The following is a 24,175-nucleotide window of genomic DNA, read 5'->3' on the forward strand; positions in this document are numbered from 1 at the left end:
TTTTGCTGCCAAGGTGGGTTTAATCTGATGCAGCTGTAAAAAGCAGGAGACAAGTTAGAGAGAAATCTGGATAACATTTTTTGTTTGAATGGAAGCCAAAAAAAATAAATACAAAATCATTCAATTAATGGTGGCACAGCAAAGTTGACCCCCCCCCCCCCCCTCTGAAAAGTGTCAAGTCAAATATTCACATAATTTATATACCTCCTGGTCTAGGGAGAAATACTCGGATGACATATTTTGGGTGGGTGAGAGTGAGTGAGTTTATATTCAAAGTACAAGCTCATCACAGCATCTTAACCGATGCATGTCAAATCTGCGAAATGAGATTGTCATGGCTTGAAGGCAGCAAGTAAAACAACCATAAGAAGTGCCTTCAGTCATTCACACCTCATTTCAAGCATTACTGCAAGGGCCACGCCACATTATCGAGACTGAACATGCTACTGAAACTGAGGTTCCTAAGGGAACGGGATAAACAGTATTAACATTAAACTAAGGATAAAAAAAATACAGCACTTTGTGTGAGTAAAATAAAAATGGACTTAAAGCAGTCTTCTCACCACTCTTCCCCTCATCAGTGTGAAAGTAACTGTACACAGGACCATTGACATGACATGAAAAATGACAACTACACTGCTTCCAGATCAGCCTCGCCTCATTCTTATAAAACTGGCTTGCATGTTTCTGTGACCACCACCACCGACCACCACCCCACCTAATATACATGTCCCGTTTTCAACATGAACACGTATACAAAGTCAACACAAGCACACACACTCGCACCAGCAGGCTCACATCTCTCCATGCTCTTATTATGTTTTTTACTAAATAATATATCCAAATTAAACTCTTTGGAGGCGCCCCCTGCTGTTCATATCTCCCCGGACTCTCGCTCTTCCGAGCTGGACCGTCGGTCCCGTTCGCACGACACTGATCGCTCTCGTTCCTTTTCCCTGGCCATGTCTGGAGAGGTGGACCTCTCCCTGTCCTCCCAGTCTCTGTAATCTGCTCTGTCGCCACGCCATCCATCTCCTGCACCCTCCCTCCATCTCTCCTGAGACACTGAGCGCTCTCTGTCGCGGGTGTGAGATGATCTGTCCTTGGAGGATCTGAAAAAGTGAGAGAGAGAAAAAACAAAAGAATCACTGACGTCTGCTATGGAATGAAAATGCTGAAGAAAGGTCCATGGTTAGAAAGATGGTTGGTAATATTTGGCTGGTTACATTTAATTTTAAACTAATTATTACACATGTGACCACAAAACCAAGAGGTTTTGCACAAAGTAGCTACTTGTCGATCAGAATGTACCACACTTTCCCTTATTTATGACTAATAGGTATCATATTTTACCAAATGCACATCATTGTCTATTCTTTAAGAACTGAAACTAGCAGCCGAGACCTTAAACTCATCAGCTTTTTGTTTACTCAGGTAATAAATGCAATGGGAACTAGGATAATATTTTCATACTTTAGGACAAACCACTGGTTGACGTTACAGTGGCTATGTCCACCTTTTAAATACAGTCTATGGTTTCTGAATGTCAAAATGATCTATAATCCAAGAAGAAAAATGATCAAGCACCTTATATCCACATATTACTATATATAATGAATAGATGTTATAAATATGTGCAACAGTGTGTAAAGCTCTAGTACTTGTAGTATTCATTTAAAAGAATCACTTGAAACTATTTAAAATTGACCTTTTAATTCAGATGTTACGCCACACAGGTCATGATGCAGATTTCTGCAAGTTTCAGTGATGAATAAAATCTGCACCTTTTCTTTTTGCGTCTGTGTGAGTGGGAGCGTGAGCGATGTCTATCCTTGTGTCGATGTTTCCTCTCTCTCTCCCTCTCCCGATCCCGTTCCCCACCTTCTTCTCTGGAGTGAGAGGAGCGGTGGCGCCTTGAACGATGGGAGGACGAACTGCCTCCATCCCTGGATAAATCATTTTCAGGGAAAAAAAAAAAAAGAAAAGAAGAAAAGGATATTGTTTAGGTCTTTAAAAAAAAAAAAAAAAAAAAAAAAAGGGTTGGCTGTACTGATGTGTGCTATAAATTTAGATAAAGACTTTGTGGGAATTCGGAAGCATTTTGTCTTGTAAATGACATCCTGCACGAGAAGTATACGTCAGTATACGTACGAATTTGCTGTTTTCCTCTCTGCTCTTTTACCAGGAAAGCAGAGGTTTGAGTATTTTTGTGGCATATTTGTGGTTATGGCATTAATAACCCCACTGCGTGCATTTACAGATACCGCACCATTCGGCTTTATATTGTGTGAAATTACAAGTCGCCTTGCCAACCTGGGAAAAAAACTTATCAAGTGATGCTTGCATACCTGTATCGGTCTCCACTCCTAGATCTTGACCTTAAAAAAAGAGACACTTCAGTTTCCCGATGACTTGAAACCGTTTCACAGTAACGACAGATTCTGATCATTTACCTCCTTCGGTCCCTTTCTCTCTCCCACTCTCGCTCTCGTTCCCGCTGTCTTTCTCTCTCTCGCTCCCTTTCCCGTTCTTTCTCCCGCTCCCTCTCCAGCTCCCACTGTCGCTCTCTTTCATCTTCTTTTTCACGTTCCTCTCGCCGCCTCGTGCGCATTCTTTCTTGTTTGTCGACAACAGCTTTCTGAATTAAAAAAATAAATGAATGAAGTCAACACAACAGGCCTAACAGGGAGACAAACCCCCGAATCTGTTCTTATCCCTCACATCTTATGACTTTCTGAACTGATCAAACTTGTTTGACGTGCAAATTAATTCTTCTTGTTTTCGATTTGATTCCTTACGTGTTTCTTGTCACTTTGAAGCTTTATTTGGAAAAGTGTTATATAAATGAAATGACTAAATTGGATACAGCTGCGCATACTGCCTCCTTAACTGTAGTTTTTATAACACTGTACAGATACATTTGTGGTACTAATCAATACTCATGCATATAGTAGCATAGACCTGCTCCAGGACATCCTTACCCTTAGCTTTTCAAGCTTCTCACGGATTTCAATAAAACCGAGGTGCAGCTTCCCCCCAAAGTGGTCAGCCAGGCGGCGGTCATTGTCATGGAGACCCAAGTAGGCAGAGCACACCTCACACACTCGCAGTTTTTGCTGTTGAAAGCTTGAGGCAGGCATTGAGTTCCGGTAAATATCCTGCAGTCACAAATGTTATGGTTATAAGGAGCAGAATAAAAATTGTTCAACCTGCATCTCATTATTCGGACCTATTATGCAAGCTGCAGATTGGGAGCTGATAAAATGTGTGTCCGATATGAGTTCTGTTACTTTGTGAAGAGCGTGAAGCTGCTCTACTCAGACAGGCAGGTTAACACTGGCATGAACCATGAACTCGCTGTCATTAAACCACACATTTAACCTTCATCAATGGTGTACACAGACTAGGCCATCTGTTCCACCTACGAGTGCATCCGATCCCCAAAGTCTGGTTCACTTAACTAGTGTGTTTGCTGTGACTGCGCCCTGGTCCGGTGCTGTTGGAGTCAGGCACAGTATACATGTAGTGTGATCCCCACAGGACAGATCCCCAATCCCAAAACCACTTTATTTCTTAAGTAATTAACAACTGAGAGGACAGTGTGTCATTTACTTCCCCAACAGTGCCACAAAAAGCATTAAAAATCACAAAATTTTCACAAGTAAATGGCATGAAAGAGAGACCAGGTGTGACAGGAGTTGAGATGGTGAAACAAACTGGTGTTTACTCAGGCACGGACACATAAGTAGAGTAACTGCGAGTGGGGCTGGTGAGCAAATGTGCTCGAGAACAGTAAACAGAAATTGCACCTCTCATGTGGCTGCAAACATCTTACCACTTATCACTTAGGTAGGTAACACATTTCTAACCTCTGCTTCCTTCTTTAATGCCCGGGTCTTCTCCACTTTTTCCAGCAGCTGCTGGGCCTCTTCTACATTCCCCTCGCCTCCCAGCTGCTCTGCCCGGGCCAGCAGCTTCCCGATCTCTTCGTTAAGCTCGTGGACACGTTCAGCCTTTTCATGAAAGGAAACAAAAAGAAAAGAAAAGAATGCTAAGCTAATAGTTTTTAGGCAGTGTGTAGACTTTTCCTGTGATAATTAGAGCTAAAAATGTCAACAGTGCATCACCTTCGCAGCCACTTCAGCGCTGATCTCATCCTGTGTTTCTGCTAGTCTTTTCTTGGCCAGCTCAGTTCTGCGGTCACAGTCAGCAATGAAAGACTGAAGGTGTTCAGCGGCCTGAGAAAAAATACAGAAATAACCGAGAAATATTATATTGCAGGATTCTCAAGAATATTTAACAGTGGCTGAACTAAATAGTCTGTACCTGCTATGAAGTGAGTTTATAAACGCGGCTATAAAACATTCAGTTTCCAAACATTTCCTGCTCTCATCTTAAGCAGTTGTTTAAAGCTTAATAGCAGCACTTACACCATACGTTTGATAAGCCTGGAGAGAGGGATGCCTTCTCATTAACATCTTAATGTGGTCTGGACTAATTTACCACCTTCCAGGCTATTCTATGACATCAAAGTAGCCTTGTAAGCAAGGATGTTGTGAACTGTGTTAATGAAAAAAGAAGCTTATCAACCCTTTGGAATTACCAGGATTACTGATTTAATTACTCAAATATGGTTTCATCTTCAGCCAAGTCAAAATGACAAAAAACACAAAGTTTTACTTTAATGTCCACAAAAAACACAGTGACTTAAAATATATACTTCAGTGCTGGGAAAGGTAAGTGAACTTTTTGCTAATGACTTCTGGAAAAGCTATGTCGGACATCAGTCCACAAAAAAGATAAGCTAAAGACAGCAGACTACAAAATTGTGGAGCATGGTGGTTTGATTCTGCTTTGCTAAACCAGGGCTTGAGCACCAAGTGAGGAACTATACATTTACATTGGTATTAGGAAATTTTACTTGGAAATGTCAGGGCGGCAGACCATGACCTGAAGCTTAGCAAAGACTGAGTGACACAACAAGACAGTCATCAAAAGACCAATGGTGACTGGTGCTGCTAAAAGAGGCTTGAGTTACAATTCAAGGGTTAACTTTACTCAGTGAGTTCCTATGTTCAATAAATGCATGAAAACCGAAGTGACATAACTTGTCAGTTACTCTGAAGTCCATGAGTCTGTAATACATAGACCAGACAACCATATTTTATGAGTGATTTGATGAATAACCTCTACAGAACCTCTGCTAATGCTAGAGGCATTTTTTGCAAATGTAAAGGAAAGTAAATTTGAAGTGTGCAAAAATATTGATTAACGTCTTTCACTAATAACCCTCTTGATCAAAAATTATGATGATCCTGAGTTAAAATTAAATACATAATTATTCTTGAACCGGAATTAGTTTTTCTGTGTTAGGACATTCCAGTAAGTTTGGACACAGGAAAACTTACTGTGTCCAAACTTACATTCATATGAACAAATGAGGGTGTCCTACCTTCTGACTAGTAGTGTGTATTTCTGTGTGTTTCTGAACAGTCTTTTAGGTAGAGCTTGAAACTAACTTTCTCAAGAAAAGTCTTAGCAATCAAAGTAGATGTAGTGAGTTCAACAAGACATTCAAGAGAATATGTTTGTGGGTGTGTGCGTACAACTTACATCAAGTTCAAAGAAGTATTCCTGCTCCTTAGAGGCAATCTCGTAATCAGCTCGGAGTGCCAAGTCATGCACTTTCATGCACTCTCCCAGGTCCATTCTCTACAGGAATCAAAATGACAATGATGTTAGCTGACTGCCTCATTTTACTCGTACGTTTTAGCCCAAAATCTGAAGAAGAACAAAAAAGCTACAAGATAAAATGTCCTGGACACAAGAATTTTCACTGATGTCACACTAAAGAATCCAAATGTGATACCCTTTAACTTGAAGCAAAGCTAACACAGGTCTGATGATTTCCATATACACTATTCAAACTATCTGTTTATATTCAGTGCTCTAGGAATTAAATTGACTGTCAGTTTTAATTTGTAGATGTTCAACTTCGGAAGAGTCTTTTTGAGTCCAGTCCAGTCGAAGTTAAGGAACAGAAAGTAAGAGGATAAGTCAATGAATAAAAGCAACAACACATCATCGGAGTGGTAAAATGAATCCATCTCATGATCTGGCTCTAATCCCAACTCATATTTGTAATTAAAACAAAGTCTATGACTCTCAGGCCACATCCCCACTAATACATTTGAATGTTTAAGTACAGTTTTAAATGAAACCAAACCAGCCTTTTTTTCAGCAGCCAATCAAAGAAAAAGCTCACCTCAGAGTCGTTGGCCTTGTGAGGAAGATAAAGCAGCATGTTTTAGAAAGTGAAACTGTGCGCTAGCTAGTGTGTTATGCAAAGCTGTTCTAGTAGAGTGGATCAGTAAAAATAGAAATGCTTATTAGTATGTTTGGATATGTGTTTATTTCCCATATATATAAAAGTTATTTCATTTCAACCCCATTGACAATGAAGTAGAGCTCAAACACATCTCAGCTCTCCATACATTTCCTGTCAGCCTTGTGTGTGTGACTGTATTTACTGTATATATTATACGGCTGTGTGTAAATATGATAAAGCTCTCCTCTGTGTGTTCAGGCGTGCGTAGACACGATACTCACGGTGCCTGAGAGGATGTCATGAGGACATGAATCCAAGAGGTGACTTTTGCAGACTCGCTCATCTGTGAATTTGATTCTCTGCCGCATGGTGTCACCTTTACAAAAAAAGAAGGAAACCAGAAAAGCAGGCGTTCATGAAAAGTACAGTATTTTACTATCATACTGGGTTATTAGCCCGCACCTGTGACTGATTAAGTCATACATCTCTAACCACTGTAGCATCCAGGTACAGTAAACGTGTCCGATAAAACTCCTTGTGGTTAAAAAAATAATAATAAAAAAAAATACTAGGGAGGAAATGGAGGGAAGAAAAAATGAACACATGACTATGAGCCAAATAAAATGCCGACATGATGTTTGTTTTGGATTGGTTTTGTAACAGATGTGTGCGACAACCTAACTTGCCAAGCAAACTTAAATACAACAGGTAGCTAGCCGGCTAGTTAGCATGATTTGTAAAGCATGCCGCACTGTCACCATAAAGTATGCTGGTTAGCTTGTCGGCTAATGCTAGCAACAGTCATACACGCTGCTGATTTTGTAAGTAACCAATCTCAAACACAGCGAGGCCCCTCTCACCGTCTCTCCCCGTCCCCATGAGCTGGTCCAGCATCGCTCGCATCTGTGCCTGGGCCGACATGTTTATGAGTGCTCAGATAACGTCGCCAGCAGCGGTCTTCAACACATGCAGCCTCCTCAACTGCAAGGCCTCGTCTCTTCCTCCAACAGCACCGACCGCGGATAAGTTTTCCCACCAAGAGGAAGACTCCGAGCCTTTAACCAGCGAGCTGCTTGTGTACAGCGTTACTTCAATGTACTGGTTATCCCTGCACTTCAACAAAAGCAAATAAATGTGACTTTGTGACGTTGGATGGCTTCGGGTCGGCCGAGCAAGTGCAACGTCTGTTTGAAAACTGCTGCCCGGGTCCGCCGGTCGGGTCGTGTGGTGAGTTGAGACAACGGTGACTGAATTTAGACGGGGCCTTTGTTCGCTAAGAAAATCTACACAGAAATAAGTAACCAGTTCCACTGTCACACAGACAGATTTCTAGCGAGTCAGCTAGAAGTTATCAAGTTTGTTCAGCGTCCTCTCTTCCTTCTTCCTATTCCCCCTCCATGCGCGTCCCCGCGGAGCGCGCTCTAGTGCAGCGGCGAAGGAAGTGCTGCAGTCAGCCTCGCGGGCTTGTTTGGTGACGTTACATATCACCAACAATTATTATTGTTATTATTATTATCATCCTGCTTTGTTTTTTTCTTAGTTTTTCGGTGTCCCCCCACACAAACATATAAACTGTTTAAAGTGTCTCTGATCTTACAAATAACACATAGAAACATGGTTGCAAAGCTAAAATGTTCAGCATATTTAGAAAATATGTGCTACTGTCACTGGCCAATACGTATAATAACTAATTTGATATTCACACATATATGAATATCAAAATGATTGGGATCCTAGAGCAGACTCATTGCACAACACTAAAGACTACCTAAAGTTATAAACATTGTGAATAAGACACTGAAAGTTACGATTTTTAATATGAGAAGGATTGGCTAGTCTCAAGTGCCCACTCCCAGCTGTGATAAGGGGGATGATATTTTGACACTTCACTCCATAGAGGCCTTTCTTGGTACCAGGCTGTAAACAAATGTTCTGCCATTATAACAATGAAGTCTGTGTGGGCTGACTTGCTTTTGGGCCCTGCCTCAAGTGGCCACTCTCAGAACAGCAGTTTTAGGCACGTCTGCATTAGCTTCATTTTACAGTCTGTCAGGCTGGTACATCATTCTTAATTTATGCTACCGTTGTGTCTGTTGCAGTCCTCCAAAATCCAAACATGATCAACATGGATGCTAGGAAGGAAAGGGAGTGGCAGCAGCATTCTTCTGGAATGGGAAAAGCACGAAAAGACATCAAAGTTTAAAAAGTAGACTATTAAAAGCACAGACAGTGGCTTTTTAACATAAGTTTCACTTCAGCTCTTCGTAATGTTACAACTTTGCTCTTCTCTGCAGCTGGATGATGGACCAGCAACAACTCCTTGTACCAGATATTTGAGACTGCCCCCACCTGACAACAGATGCACTCTGCAGGTAGATGGGCAGTCCTTAGCTGCCCATATACTGCCAATGCACTACCACTGCTGAACCATAGTTTCCTCATGAGTGTTACCTACTGCATCAGCTTGTAAAGAGTTGTGGCAGTGCATTCCTTTTTTCCATACGTTTTTTAGTTTCTCCACCTGTCTGCCTCAGTCTCATAAAAAGGACATGGCTTGAAAGCATTTAGGATTTTTTCCCCCTTTGATACAGTGAGGAGGGAATTAGACTTTGGTGGTCAAAGATCACTCTCCATTTCACCTGCTTTGGTGCTCATTCTGATTGTACAGGTAGAACAGCTCCTCCAAGAAGATGGCACATCAAAATCTGCAAATTTCAGCTCTCCGTAATGTTATGACTTAGAGATTTCAAGGGGCAGGCAAGTACACAAGGAGAGTTAGGACAGCAGACATTGTCAGCAATGACTAGTACTTTCTTCTTTGTTTGAGGAGGAACATGAGGAGCAGTGACCTCCAGAGGGTTACACAAATGTGCATGTTTCTAACCAAACTGTCACGAGTGACGTATGTCAATATAAAAGAAAAAAAAAATCTTGAGACCTTAAGATAAACAAGGAGATCATTTAATTTGTTTTTTCTCATACTTTTTAAACTCATTTGTCTCATTGAGTCTAAAAAGTTGTTTCTGTCCAAACAGAGGTGATAAACATAAACACATAAACTGGCTGCAAGTCCTGATTTTACCCCAGTTTAAGATGCAAAGAATTATAACCATCGGCTAGTATTTTACGTTATTTCTCTTCAGTTTCAATCCTGATATTATAATAAGCTGATAACTGTGATTGGTTGCTTGTACAAAGGTTTACTGTGTTAAATATGAACATAGTAAATAGTTCCGTAAATTTTAAATAAAGTTTAAAAGGCCCTTAGTGACTTAACTTCAGCTATGTGTATTTTACGGCCACATGTATCTATCTGTAGCAGACCATTCAACTATAATAACAATACATTAGGATGGAATTACTCATCATTTACCTGTCAAACCGCAAGCTACGCCCATACAAGGCATCCCAGTCCTACCCATATGTGGTCCAACCCTTAGAAACGTCCCATTACCGTCACAAATACAGGAAAAATGGCGGCGAGTATGTTGCGGCTCCCGCTGCGACTTTCCTCCAGAAATATGGGGATAATGACCCGTAATACCGGCTTGAAGACCTCACATATACCCAGGACGACTCAAAGCAGGACCGCAGTGTCTACGCCGTCTGGAGCAATTCTACCGAAGCCGGAAAAAGTGAGTTTCCAACGTTCAGTTTACAGAGGTAGCCGACCGGAGTTTACGAGTGGGCGGGACAGCGGTGGTTTGACGGAAGCTTTGACGAATAGAAAGACAGGATACGCACCGGACTTGTTAAATCAGCAAATGAACGTTTGTTTTGTTAAAGGGAGAGGCTGTTAAAGGAAATAAGTCACTAGTAAATTTAAAGATCATTTATTATTCAAAGACTCGTTTTATTTGGCGAAATGTAGTGTTGTGTCGTTAAAAAATACGTCCGCTGGACAGCCGCTAATGTTGGCGAGTAATTTATAGACTTGAAGCCTAAACTCGTCGATGTTCGGGCAGGACATGTCCAGTTGGTCGCAATAAAATGTCGCAATAAAAACACGTTAATAAGAGAAATTGATATTTAATGATCGATGGACGGAAACTGCCGTGAGGTCAAGGGCTAAAATGATCTGCTCTGTAACCACACACACGTCGTCCACTCTTTTTGGGCCTTCGACATTTGTATATGATTCTCTGCTGGAATCTGCTTCACGACTGTCTGAGGGCTGTTAACTCAAATACATGTATTCATATGGAGATACCCATCGACCATGCTTTCCGGAGCCAAGTCAACATGACTCAGAATAGAGCTTCAGTGTAAGGATGTAATGACCTGGTGACATCAGTTGTGCTTTTAGTGAAAGCATTTTGTGTTTCAGATATTCTGAAACACTCCTGCTAGTTTGGCCTCAGTTTTGTTTTTTTTTTACCTGGAAATTTGTAAAACGTCAGCTCTGTTACAACCAATCTCCCCTGAATCCAGCTGTGCCACAACACCTGCAGAAAACCTAGTTATGTTTAGTGATCTGAATAGTTCTTGCATCCTCTTGGTTTAGCCATAACTTTTCTCATTGTTTGATTTTTGCAGACACCATTTGGTCTCATCCGCATGACATTAGTGGTGGTGCCTTTCCTTTATGTGGGAAATCTGATCAGCAAGAACTTTGCCGCCCTCCTGGAGGAGCACGACATCTTTGTCCCTGAAGACGACGATGACGACGATTGACCTAACTCTGGAAAAGTAAATGGTAAAGTTCAAGTGCTTATTAGCCACACCTTATGTAATCTTTAAGCATTGAGGCTGGGACCTTTAGTCACGGTCTTCTACTGTGTAAAGGGTGTGTCAGCTGCATGTCAAAGGAAGTAATCTGTGACATTTTTCCAGTGATGACAACTGTGTTCTGTTTTTTTTTTTCATTTACATCCACAGGGTGCTTTGCAATATTGACTGAAAGCATACCAGTCGGCACAAGGAAGATGGGGAAGATGGGGCCCTTTGTCTTCCAAATAAACCCCTCTGTCTCCACCCTCTTCCTTTCCCTATTCTCTAATATTTAACTTGTTTTGCCTTCAAGAATTTATCAGAAATGTCATATCATGCGAGGCTATCACAATACTAGTTTTGGCCTCGCTCCTGTTTGCATGTTTGTGTGTGACTAATAAATAAAGAGTCTCTTATGTGGAAAACACTTGTTGTTATTTAATCTTAACACCCAAAATTTTTAATTCTGGCTCATTTTAGGCTTATCAGGTCATGATAACATATATTGCTTTTTTTCCCCCTTCTTTTCTCTTCTCTTCTTTTTTAAAATATTGGCTGGTTTTCTTTCTCAAAGTACATTTTTTTTAAGGCGTGTCCTCGTAGGTCACGTAGGTCAGGTCTGTCTTGCTCCCTCCTGAAGGGCAGCGTTGGCCAGTCTCAGGTGTTCATTGAGTGAGCCCATCTCCAGCTGGCCACGCCCCCTTGTGTCACTTAGCTCTACATATGCCTCCTTAAAACGCTCATAAGCGACTTCTTTCTCCTGGAATAAGGACAGACATGGTAAGCATAGTTAGGCCATTTAATTGTTCTAAATTTTTAATGTGTATTATTTCTGTGTGATAAAAGAGATTAGACTGTAAAACATACCTTTGTAAGAGATTGCACTTCATTCTGTAGACAACTGATTTCTTTTTTAAGATACTGAACTTCATTTTCTTTTGCTCTGAGTAGAGTCTGTAAGACATTAAACACAACCTCTTATTCAGTAAAAGGACTAGATGTTACAATCCCTGATAATGCATTGCTTTAAATGGAGAAAATCTTGAGGGATGGCTGTTACGAGAAAAGGCAGCCCAGAAACGTTACCAGTTTGGGACACGTTGTCAGTAGTGGACCTTGGATTCATCAGGTGTTTCGGCCATTATCATTAGACACCCTCATCCAAGGAGGCCACTGGTTTATGTTACATTGTTATTTCTCTTCTTTCTTCTCTTTAGTTTTCTACAGTTTATTTTCTTCTATCTATTCAATGCAACTAAAACATAATACTTACCTCTTTAACATTTATGGAGCCTCACTTTTTCAAAGGGATAGAAAAGGTGATAGAAGTAAGACAAGAGGGATAAGATAGCAGAGAGGAGAGCCGGATGGGGGCCACCCGATCTGGCTTCCCACACCTCCCCGCCGGATCGGGCTGTATGCTCTACCTCCCCACTGCCTCCCAGAAAAGGGAAGAGGAGAAGAGCGAAAAAACCCACCAGATCAAAAATGCAGAGCTGCCTGCTATGGTGACTCATTGTAAATAAGGAAGCAGCTGAAAGTAGGATTTACAGACAGTGAGTGAGTGCCATTTCTCTGGGAAAAAATGCCTTGTTGATGCTAGATTGCTTTATTATCATAGGAATCAAAGTCACCTGAAATAACCACTCATTACAACCAAGGTATGTAGGTATGTCTCAAAGCACAATATATTGAAACTTGAAGCAGAAGGGCTACAGCAGCAGATGACCACACTGTGTGAATTGTAGCCTGGGCTCACTAAAACTAGACAAAAGAAGATTTGAAAAACGTTGCCTGGTCTGATGAGTTTCTGCAACATTTGGTTGGAAGGGTCAGAATTTGGTGTGAACAACATGAAAACATGGATCCATCCTGCCATGTATCAAGAGTTCTTTATTATTTTGTAGAGAATAATAAAGAATCTCCATCAGAATTTTAATTATCACTTTACAGTGTAATAAAAATGGAAAACATTTGACAGGCAGGAACCTGAGGAAAAGAAATGATTCAAATGCATCCTAGATGTGCTTAGATTCACCAGTCGATTGATTCACCAGAGATGCGCAGGATGATGATGTACTTTATTTCAGCCTGTAGGTGGCGATATGTACTGCAGCTGAATGCTCAACAAAAATGAGGCCAAGAAACAGGTGACAGTCGCCACAGGGGGTCATTAAATCAGGATACAAGGCAAAAGAAAACACTTTGATCCATTTGTTTTTATGGAGTGGGTTCAAAATCCCACAGACATAGATCAGATGCTGTTGTGAGGTTCCCAGTGATGACAGTGACGTCAACATTTGTCCTTTAATATTTCCACACAGCTATAAATAAAGTTGGTTTGAGCGTGGGCAAATATATTTTTCAGCTTATCTCTTTTCATATAAGAAACTCTAATCAATACCTCTAATTCTGATGCAGCGCACTCAGTGTTGCAAAGGGATACCACATCCGACCTCTGACCTGTGATGAAATACCGCATACGGCTGATCTCTTCTGCCAGTTTGGCCTTGAGATCCTGTAACAGAGATGTGTAGCTCAGAAATAAGAAGTATTACAATGTATGTGCTTCTTTATTATGTTTCCTCAATATGTAAACGTATAAGAATAAAATAAAGAGGATGTGAAGGTCATCGTTTCACTTTCTAACACATCATGTTGTTCTGTATTCAAATTCATTTGCAAACAAAGGCTGTGCAGAAACCTGGTTCTCTCTTCTGAGCTGCTCCAGCTCCTTCTCCTTGCGTCCGAGCTCTGTCTCTCGGCTCTTACTGCTGTGTTCAGCGCGGTCCAGCTCCAGGCACTTCTGAGAGTAACGCTCTGACAGCACATCTAATTCAGAGTGCAAGACATCCGCCTGGAGCCTGGCATGCACAAACACACGAGTTGTGAGGTTTTTGTGAGGTCTTAATTATAATGCATCACAACAGGCATGTGGTCAAGTGTAGAACATCTTCAGCCTGCAGCGAGGAGGGCTATGGTACACTTACGCCTGCCCTCGGCACGATGAATCCACATGTGCTGCTCCTGCGAACGACTTCCTGGCCTTCTCCACTTGTCTCTCCAGCTCCTCTCTGTGAGCTGCTTTCAGTGCCTCCATAGCTTTTGATGAACAGTAAGTTAGCTAGTTAATGCATTTGGTAAACAACCTTAAAACAAGAACACCAAAAATAGGCTTGCAGGTGACAGCAGCATCAGTAGGTAGTACTGTATACAGTAAATACCTTATATTCTATTTTTGCACCACTGTTTTGTTGCACTATGACTCCAAGTCCAGTTCCTTTTTTGTGTACACACTTGGTATTAATAGGTTTCTCATATGTGTGAGCTGATGATTTCTTGACTCTCATGTATCAGTCAAGAAATGTTAATTTTACTGAATTGCAAATCAATAAATGCCTTTTTTGGCATGAAATACGTTTTAGTGCAGGTCCCTAAAAAGTTAAAATTTAGATGAAAGAATGAATTAATCAATTTCTTCACTTAGATGACGAATAAAGAAGAGTCATTTCAGTGCAGTCGTTTCACACTGTCATCCTCGGTAGGTCTAATAATGGCTGAAATGATTTGTGCACAACTTTAATCTTTTCCAGGATTTAGTCTGAGCCGTAACAGGGAATTCGTAGAAAACACCCTCACTGGATTAACTGGCTAAGAGAGTGGATGGATAGTTGCATACTGCCTTACGGTCATAAATTAATGGTCCCTCATACCTAAAGCAAGATCTTTATTTTCAAAAGATTAACTTTCAAAGTAAATTGGAGTCTAGTATCTACTCTACTATTGTGATGTTTAGGACTGAAGGAATTCAATCTTGATAAATGATATGACTGTGTAACATGCATGTAAGGGACCAAGGGCTAAGATTCATAATTATTTATTTTAGTTAAAATAAATACTGCACCCTGCAGAGAGCAAAAAGCAAATCCTCATGTTTAGCTGAAGCTGCTGTTGCTGTTGATACTCCGTGACTCACCTTTAGCAGCTGCTTCGCTCTCCTCCTGTAGCATCCTGTCTTTTTCCTCTTCTAGCTTTTTTATCTCCTTGGCATGCTTCTCCTGCAGCTCCTGCAGTGCTTTCCTGTGTGCTACTTCCATGGCCTCCAGTCTGGCCCTACAAGGTGCCCCAGTGCCACAGGGACTCTCCACCTCTATACCCATGGCCGCACGCTCCCTCTTAATGCTCTCCACCTGCTTTCGAAGAAAAACAGCCTGGAAGATTGTTTTATAGAAAATGTGTAAGGGTAGAGAGGGAGGAGGGGAAAAAAAAGACTGAAATCCCGATCCCTGTTGGATAATAGTATAATTTTCTTGCCCTGACTCTGTGCATCGCTTTTTTTAAATTGAAAGTTCTCTCCTACCTCTTTTTGCAGTGCTTCAGCTGTATTCATTGTGATCTGGGCGCCATTTATGGATGGAGGAGCCTCCTTCATGTTTGATGTATCAGTTTGTGACCCGGTGACAGACTGGTTGACCTCTTGAGGTGGTGAGTGATCTCTCTGGGGAGTAAGTAGAGATGCAGATGCCTGTGCGGTGCTTGACTGATAAGCCTGGGTGCCTATGAGAGACTGTGAGCTCATGTCCTGAAATGACATTGTCTCAAATTCTACCCACTTCCTGTTAACTTCAGAGTCCATAGTTTCAATAACAGGCACAGGTACACTCCCCTTTTTCAGCTCCATGGACTCCCACCTGCTGCCCATCTCATTGACGGGGAGCCCCTCCTCAAACCACTTGTTCCTCTCCTCCAGTCGTTTTGCCTGCTCGCGGTCCCAGCACTCCCCTTCCTCTCTCTGACTGGCTAGCGATAAGTCCGCACCCAGATCTCTGTCTGCTGCTTGGTGGTGGATTTCGGTCTGGTAGGAGTTTGCAGCTCTAGTGGTGGAGGTGCAAGTGGCAGGTTCATAGCCCGAATCCTTGCAGGTGAACTGAGCAGGGGGTTGGCATGGTGACGGTCTCCGGGAGAGGGGGTTCTCTTTCTCGCTGCCGATGTCTGATTGGCTGAGGTCCGAATGAGGGAAATACAGGAGAGTAGAGTTACACATTCAAAGAAAGATAAGAGAGACAAGGTCTGCTGCAGGCAGACCACCCAATCATAGCCGTGCTCCACAGAAATGTTCAGATCTTGTTTTTGGAGACTGAGGATTTTAGCACTATGATAAACATCAAGTATTCACCATGTACGGTGTTTCTGTTCTGTCTGCCACTAATTAAGATCAAGAGATACCAGTAATTTTAATTTAATTTAAGATCATTTACTGCTTTGGTAATGAAATGCACAAAGTCTATGAAGTGCGCAGGTACAGGGCTAGTTAATTCTATGAAAAAAAATAATAATATAAAACTATAAAAATAAGAAAGTAGAAAGAACTTTTGCAATGATGCCTCACAGCAAGAAGGGGTTCTTTTGACTGGCTGGGCCTTTTGTAAGGAATTTTCATGTTCTTCTTGTGCATGTGTGGGTAATCCAGCTTCCTCCCACAATCCAGAGAGATTAAGTTAACTGGTGATTCTAAATTGGCTGTACGTGTGAGTGTGAGCATGAATAGTTGTCTGCCTCTCTGTGTTAGCCCTGCGACAAACTACCTGTCCAGACTGTAACCTGCCTCATCGACTTGCACCCACCTTGACCCAGAATCGCCTTTATTTGACAGTTTCAGTGAAGAGAGACAAATCAGGGAAATGACGTACATCAAACAATCCAGCCAGACTGCTTTACACGCATCAGGTTCTAAGTTAAATGAAATGACTAAATAGTGTATGTATGTAATAAATAGTGTATATGGTTCTTGAAATGAACTCCAGTTCCAGCAGCTACAACAGTCACAGTCTGCTGCATTAAGCCTAATGCATTAATAATAGTAATAAAACAATGTAATATGTAAAAGCGAAACACACTGATCACATATTCTATGTGCACTAAGAATTTGGGTACATTTTGCAGATATTATTTATTTTCTGAATATTATTACAATATGTTTACACTTTCATGTGTTCCTTAAGTCCCCATTAAAGGATCTGAACACTTTCTGTCTCACTGTCTCCCACCATAGTGCCAGACTCACTGTGTGTTGTTCTGGATCGCCTGCTTCAGTAACTTCAACCAATTTTTCCGAATTCTGGATGTCACAGCAGAGAGAGTGAACACTGCTCCTTTTGTCTGGGGCAGATCAAGAGACACAATCGCACGCGCACACACACACACACACACGCGCACGCACGCACGCACGCACACACACACACACACACACACACACACACACACACACACACACACACACACACACACACATACACATATACGCGTTAAACAGGAAGCAGCCAAACATCTTTTTGTCTGGCTGTGAAACTGGGAGTTGGGGGGGTGGAGGTGCGATTAATTGACCTGGATGACTGAGAACCTTCACAGACATTAATTGACAGTGTTTTCGTCTACTGAGCAACACCATTAATAATTGAAATTGAATTCAATTTTATTTATATAGAAAAAACAAAAGTGCTGTAAATACATACTTGTATTTGGAGTCCGTAGTTCTTGTCCACATCACAATCTGACACATTCACGCAGGACGTTAGGTCGATCTCTCCATCCAGGTCATCTGACTGCAGCACGACAAGAGCAGCATAACTTTAGCTGAGTCAAATAAGGTCACAGTTCTCCCCCAAACAATTAATTTTTCAGGAAACTGACCTACTGGTATCAAAAAACAAACTTCATAAAGTCTTCCTGATTGTGCAAAAACAGCACACCAGAAACTGCTTTAGTGTCATACCTCCTTAGCCTCTGAGTCTCTGTAGTATCTCAGCGAGGTGTCACCGAGAACAAACCAGTGTTTCCTCCACTGCGGAAAGCACAGTAAACATGGACAAGGATGAACTAACTGGTGCCATGACCATCAAACCCATTCGTTGGCATTCATTTCTACAGTATGTAGACTCTTTTCAAGATGTTTCACGATGATGAGTCACGTTGGTGGTGTTTTGAGCCTGTCTGGCAGGTTTTATGAGGATGTGGTTAAAGCTAGAATCAGCATCTTAGTTAAATATAATACGTTTTTCAAAAGAATACCTTTACCTTGCCATGTTCATCCAGTCTGGACATCCACCCCTTTGAGAAACAACATCTGCAATTAAAGCGATACGAGCAAACAGAATGAAAGAGCTCTCTTTGTGGTTTATCTCTCACACTTCATTGTGAAACTAGAGGAAGCGGAAACTGTCGGAAACAGACGACTGCACTCTTGAGATAACTAATACAGATCGACGCATGTGGCGAGGTGCAGATAGAGAAAAATACAACTGAACAGGAACATTCAAAGAGGAAGATGTGTAGTTTCTGTGAACCATCAAACTGTCAGAGGGAGAAAGGAAGGGAAAGGGGAACCGACGGTACATTATTAGAACGATAGTACCAACTGAAAAATACTCACCGTGTATGACGAATGTGATCCATTGTTATCGTAATATGAAGAGGAGGAGAAATAGAGGAATTAGGTTGGAAGAAGTGCCCGATGTGATATGTAAAGAGGATGTCATAAAAGTTTCACACATACAGAGGTGCCTACATATGGAAATGCTGTGTGAACTACTAAAAAAAGTTTTCAACAGTGAAACAGAAACATTGTTGAACGTTTCATTTCGTGGTCATCCATCAGTGTACAGTGACTCAGCTGTTTTAGTCATGACAGCACAACACTGCAAATACAGGAAACAGTTAACTGAAACCGTCCTGGAACCTATTAATAAAGATGATAAATCGAATGAACATGCTGCCCTAAAACACAGTGCTAGGTAATGACTTCTGCCTGCGAGTGTGTCTCTGCGAGGGGCTGAAATACATGAATGACCTATTTCCCTCCAAATGCTCGTGTGATATATACAGACGCAGGAAGTCATGAGACAGTGCTCACCTGTGTCTGCAGACGTTCAGGAGGAGCCGGTCGCTCATTCACCTTGGAGGATCTGTGTTTTCCACTCTGGCTCTCTGAGGTCTTTGATGGATTAAACAGACAGGATGTTCTTGCCTTTTTAAACAACAGCTGTTTGTGATAAACATGCCTGCAGTGACTGCATCTTACCTGTGTATGAAGAGATGCTGCCGATCGTCTCCGAGACGATCGTCCGTTCTCAGAGTCTCGACATTTCTCCCGTCTGTCTCTCCCTCTCTCTCTGCCTCTCCCCCTCTCATCTGACTCCAGCCTTGAACTGTAGAACTGGCTCGATCTGTCTATTTCATCTTGATACCTTAAAGTTAATGTGTAGAGGAAATGAAAAGAGGAAATATGTTTTGAAAGTGAACTTTTGCAGACCTCTGCAAAAGGTTCAAGAGCATGTTTATTTTCTCAGGCCATAAATTAATGCTATCAGTTACCACATCAGATAAATACATATCTTCAAAGAGTTTTCTGCCCACTAATTTTCCAGCTAGTGAAGGAGTGACGCACAGATCACAGCAGATTGTAGTGCACAAGTCCAGACTTTAAACCAGTGGCGTCGTTAGGCCTATTTTAGGGGTGCTGAAGCCTCCCTAAAATATTCTTAAGCCCCCCTAAATAATTTGGTGGGTTTTTTTTTTTTTTTTTTTTTTTTTTTAACTTATTCGATTTATTCGATTCACACAAATATGATCATAACTCGGTTGGTCCCTTTCGCTTTACATTGTTAAGGTAGCGTCAGTGCTTCGTTATCCAATCCGTTCCAGTTGTTCACAGGGGACATCCACATGACTGAAAATCCAGTCCTCGTTTTCACTGCTACTTTACACTCCGCTCGTATACACCTGCGGACACACTAGCGTACATGTGGCAAACGGCAAGAAATCATGGATATACGCAAGTTTTTCAAGAAAGTAAGTTTTCATCACTGGCTGGTAGTAACAATTAGTTAGCTCCAGCTAACAGCAGAGAGTCCCATGTAAATAATGAACCAGGTGCTCCCCATTTTGTAAATAAAAACCTGGCTAGCGCACTAAGTTAAATTGTTAGCATAATTTTAATTTCTGTCACTCGTTTTAGCTCTGAAAAATCCAGCTGAGCTCATTCAGGTATAGTTATCATCAGTGGAAATAATAATAATCACTCCATCCCCATTAACCTGTAGGAGTCAGGGCAGAGGAGCACAGAGAGGCAGAGGGGAGAGACGTCTGCTGGAGAGGTGAGTCAAAGGATGGAGTCATTTGTGATGGAGACAGTCTGATTAGAATTTTATGGGACTCAATATGGATATGAAATATGAAACATTTCAGTCACGGTACAACATATAAGACCTGTTTAACTTGAGCTTTTATTTAGGAGAGTCAAGGTTAAAAAGTGGAGAGAGCAAAGAGAGAGATATGTATATAAGTCAAATTAGCCTGACTCACATATTTTTGAGGGTTCTATTTTAATATTACTTCAATTCAAGTAATTTAGTAATATTTTTCAGGGCTTTAAATTACAACCATTTTAGTCACATGTGTGCTCAAAATATAATGTTTGTAACTTCAAAATATTTGGGAGCAACAAATTACTGTGGAGCGGGAGCAGAAGTCATGATATTAGCAATTTACATTACAATTCAGTATGTTTTAATGTATCTTGAAGGGTGAGGCAGAAGGAGTGGCTGAGGGAGAAAAAGGTCAACAGGCAAGTTCAAGTCAGAGAGAGCAAGGAGAGACAGAGGAGCTGCAGCAAATAGATCGAGAGGCAGAGGAAGATCAAGTTATTACAGAGAGAGGAGAGCAAACAGGCCAAGAGAGGGAAAATGATGAAGCAGCTGCAGCAACTCATTCTACTACAGGGTTTGATTTAGGTGACAAAGACACAGGGCCCAGACAGGTGAAGCTGAAGAGCTATCCACATGATACGTTTGGTACACAGAAGCGAGCATTTAACCACAGCTGGTTTGAAAAGCACAACTGGTTAGAATATTCAGTCAACCAGAATGCAGCTTTCTGCTTCCCATGTAGAGTGTTTGGCAAAAACATCAAACATGATAGTTTGGTCAGTAACGGTTGCAAGAACTGGAAGAAAGCTTTAGTCATCTTTGGCAAGCATGAGATGGCACAAACACATAAGGACAGTGTTGTTACATGGAAAAGCTACCAGGGAACTAGCAAACAGGGAAACGTTGCACAGATGATAGCAACTGCAAATGTGAGTGAGATAGTCGAAAGAAGAGAGTATCTCAGACGAATTGTTGCAGTCTCCTCTATGTTAGGGAGACAGGGACTCCCTTTTCGTGGCCATGATGAAGGTGAAGACAGCCCAAACAGAGGGAATTTTCTTGCATGCATGGAGCTTTTGAAGGAGTTTGATGCTTTTCTTCAAAAACATAATCCCCCATCAAATGCACAGTATATCTCACCAACATCCCAGAATGACATGATTGACTGTTGTGCCCAGGAAGTTACTAGTGTCATTGTATCTGAAATGACAAAGTCTAAAGTCTATTCCATCATGGTGGATGAGGCAAGGGATAAAAAGGCAGAGCAGTTAGCTGTTTGTGTCAGGTACGTGTCAGAGGGGGCAGTGAAGGAGCGTTTCCTTGCACTTGCAGAGATAAAATCATTTGATGCCCAGTCCATTGCAAATGAGATTCAGCAGCAGATCCAAAACTATGGTCTTGCAGAGCTTAAGTGTGTAGCACAAACATATGATGGTGCAGCCGTTATGAGTGGCTCCACTGGAGGTGTACAAGCACATTTTAGAAGGCTCCATCCTGAGGCTATCTATGTGCATTGTTATGCTCATCAACTCAACCTGGTTTTGTGCAATACTTGCAAGGCTGTCCCAGAGGCTGTGGAGCTTTTCAGCTTGTTGGAGTGTGTGTATTCTTTCTTCAGCACCTCCCTAGTCAATCATCATAAGTTCATGGAGACTCAGGCAAAGCTTGGATTGACAAAAACTGAGCTTGTGCAACTTTCAAACACTCGCTGGGCATGTCAGTTGCGATCAATCAGTGCAGTTCTTGAGACATTGCCTGCCATTTTGGAGTGCCTATCTGCAATTGGATCCCCCATAGCTGTTGGTCTCAGAGCAAAGCTCTACAAGTTCTCAGCAGTCTATGCACTACTGATGTTTCAGTCGATTCTGTCTGTAACCGAAGGACTCCACAAATTCCTGCAGAAAGAGACTTTAGACCTGGCAGAAGCTTTTATCTGCAAACAAGCTGTGTGTGACACACTTAAGGGCAAACACTCAGATGCATTTGCTACAGAGCTGTATGAGAAAACCAAGGCCCTGTGTAACACCCACAGTATCCCTGAACCAGGTGCCAAGACAAGGCACAAACAGAGGGAAATGGAGGATTTTGTCCTGGAGGCAACTGTGGGTTCACGCACTGAATTGAACAACTCAGACACATTGAAAAGAGAGTTACTTTTCCCTTGTGTGGATCGGATGGTTGGCGAGCTTGATCAAAGATTTTGCAGTGTAGATGCAGGGCTGCTAAAAGGCGTCCAGGCATGCAGTCCTAAATCTGAGAACTTCTTGAGTGAACCACACTTGAATGAACTTGCAAAGCACTACAGACTTGACCTGAAAAAAGAGGAGGTTCTGGTGGCCAGAAACTTTCTTACCCGGAAAACAGAGGCTGGATGTCCACCCAAAAATATGTTGTCTGTGTACAACCTCCTTGATTCAGACATGTTTCCCTCTCTGAAGGCAACCATCCAAGTTGCCCTAACAGTGCCTGTCAGCAGCTGCTCGTGCGAACGGTCCTTTAGTGCACTGCGTCGGCTGCACTCCTGGCTGCGTCAAACAATGGGTCAGAAAAGACTTCACAGTCTTGCAGTCATGTCTATTGAAAAAGACACGCTTCAGCATCTGAGTCACAACAGAGTGATTGACCGATTTGCCACTCTTAAAAACAGACGTCATTCTTTGATGCTTCCACCCACCAAGTAACTGGTGATTGCAGCCAGAAAAATGTACTTTTTTATTTTCAGTTTTTTTCTTGTTATTGATGCAGCAAACACATTTCCTCTGTTTTTTTGTTGTACTGTATTATAAAGCAGACTGAAATAAAACAATAGATCTATTGGTGGCCTAGGATGTTTAATCTGTCCAAAAAAGTAGGAAAACAATTTCTCAGTCTTTGTTTTCTGTTTGTGAAATTTTGTGCTCATTCACTACGTTCGTTCATGTCGTGTGCATCTCTTGGGGGCTAAGCCCCCCCTGTCCTTAAAACCTAGTGACACCCCTGCTTTAAACACTAAGTGAAGCAACTGAACCAAAGTATTGCACTAACTGTTTATGGATTACAGCCATTTTTATACAATTATCAGAGAGTGCAATGGAATAAGGTCACTGGTGTTTACTGGTGATGTGACTGCTCATAGAAGTAGCAGGATGAATTGAGCATTTACAGGGCTATACTTTGTGGTCAGGTTCTGCCAAATGCCGAAAAATTGATTGGACAACTCTTCACGGTGCAAATGGATAATGACCCAAAACATACTGCACAAACATCTCAGTTTCTCAAGGCAAAGATTCAATGGCCAAGTGAGTCAGCTGATCTCAGCCTAACAGAGCATGCCTTTTAATTTTTTTTTTTTAAACTGAAGCCAAAAACTGAAGGCGGAGAAAGCAAATAACAGCCAGCCGGTGGCTGCCCTGAAGACCTACCAGAGCATCTCAGAGGAGATAATTCAGGCAGTCACTGACTACAAAACACTTTTATCCACTAGTTTCTTTTGTAGCAGTTAAGTAGTGAAAGGCAATATGAAGTGCTGTTAATGTTGATTTTGGTTCCTGCAACATTACAACTGAAGATTTATAAGGTTTAAAATGTGGTAAGAAAACTTCAACTATAACTGCTAAAGCCTATTTTGGCTAGCGTGTGCATCTCAGAACCTCTGTCAGTCTTGGATGAGCTGAATATTTCTGTGTCCAACCACATTTCGGTTGGCATTTAGGTAAGGCCCAGTTAGGTGTTTAAACAGATGCAAGTGCTCAAAACTAGCAGTGAGACAATGCCACATCACCAACCTGTATGTCCTGAGTCTCTGGTCCCTGCATGGACTGGGACTCTGGTTCCTCAACCTCAGCCCTGGAAACTCTTCTTCTGATTCCACTTGGATCTTGGGAATATCAGCCAGCACTATGTAATCATCTATGGTCATCCCCACCTTAGATTTAGAAAAGATTTAGCATGTTAG

The 24,175-nt window shown here is 41.7% G+C and overlaps 4 protein-coding genes across 5 annotated transcripts in view; 2 read left to right on the plus strand and 2 right to left on the minus strand.

Moving 5' to 3' along the window:
* LOC146668215 (putative RNA-binding protein Luc7-like 1) lies at nt 1-9,849 on the minus strand. Of its 2 annotated transcripts, XM_085410104.1 has the most exons (11): nt 9,702-9,849; nt 7,189-8,493; nt 6,610-6,704; nt 5,614-5,712; nt 4,128-4,238; nt 3,870-4,013; nt 2,982-3,158; nt 2,454-2,638; nt 2,349-2,378; nt 1,785-1,946; nt 1-1,112 (listed from the first exon to the last, which is right to left on the minus strand). In XM_085410104.1, the coding sequence occupies exons 2-11, from the start codon at nt 7,247-7,249 to the stop codon at nt 875-877; spliced, it is 1,302 nt and encodes a 433-aa protein (XP_085266230.1). In that variant the 5' UTR covers nt 7,250-8,493; nt 9,702-9,849; the 3' UTR covers nt 1-874. The 2 variants fall into 2 exon arrangements, with proteins under 2 accessions (XP_085266230.1, XP_085266231.1); XM_085410105.1 differs by lacking the exon at nt 2,349-2,378.
* smdt1b (single-pass membrane protein with aspartate-rich tail 1b) lies at nt 9,802-11,465 on the plus strand. The gene is made up of 3 exons (XM_085410107.1): nt 9,802-9,963; nt 10,865-11,024; nt 11,207-11,465. The coding sequence occupies exons 1-2, from the start codon at nt 9,802-9,804 to the stop codon at nt 11,000-11,002; spliced, it is 300 nt and encodes a 99-aa protein (XP_085266233.1). The 3' UTR covers nt 11,003-11,024; nt 11,207-11,465.
* The window catches only part of LOC146668217 (uncharacterized), a 19,325-nt gene continuing 6,407 nt past the window's right edge, over nt 11,258-24,175 (minus strand). Inside the window, exons 5-18 of the mRNA XM_085408831.1 lie at nt 24,006-24,145; nt 19,116-19,281; nt 18,948-19,028; nt 18,113-18,145; nt 17,811-17,879; nt 17,551-17,640; nt 17,103-17,197; nt 15,399-16,038; nt 15,015-15,249; nt 14,029-14,140; nt 13,743-13,902; nt 13,443-13,556; nt 11,906-11,992; nt 11,258-11,798 (exon numbers count right to left, since the gene is read on the minus strand). Of these exons, the coding sequence (XP_085264957.1) occupies nt 11,652-11,798; nt 11,906-11,992; nt 13,443-13,556; nt 13,743-13,902; nt 14,029-14,140; nt 15,015-15,249; nt 15,399-16,038; nt 17,103-17,197; nt 17,551-17,640; nt 17,811-17,879; nt 18,113-18,145; nt 18,948-19,028; nt 19,116-19,281; nt 24,006-24,145 (2,169 nt within the window). The 3' untranslated portion in view covers nt 11,258-11,651. The remainder of the gene's footprint in view (nt 11,799-11,905; nt 11,993-13,442; nt 13,557-13,742; nt 13,903-14,028; nt 14,141-15,014; nt 15,250-15,398; nt 16,039-17,102; nt 17,198-17,550; nt 17,641-17,810; nt 17,880-18,112; nt 18,146-18,947; nt 19,029-19,115; nt 19,282-24,005; nt 24,146-24,175) is intronic.
* On the plus strand, nt 21,043-22,985 carry LOC146668218 (zinc finger MYM-type protein 1-like). The gene is made up of 2 exons (XM_085408619.1): nt 21,043-21,145; nt 21,347-22,985. The coding sequence occupies exons 1-2, from the start codon at nt 21,075-21,077 to the stop codon at nt 22,920-22,922; spliced, it is 1,647 nt and encodes a 548-aa protein (XP_085264745.1). The 5' UTR covers nt 21,043-21,074; the 3' UTR covers nt 22,923-22,985.

This window comes from Rhamphochromis longiceps, linkage group LG6 (genome assembly GCF_057381845.1).
Source record: "Rhamphochromis longiceps isolate RC_006_pf linkage group LG6, R_longiceps_female_GT1.1, whole genome shotgun sequence".
In the NCBI taxonomy this organism is placed as follows: domain Eukaryota; kingdom Metazoa; phylum Chordata; class Actinopteri; order Cichliformes; family Cichlidae; genus Rhamphochromis; species Rhamphochromis longiceps.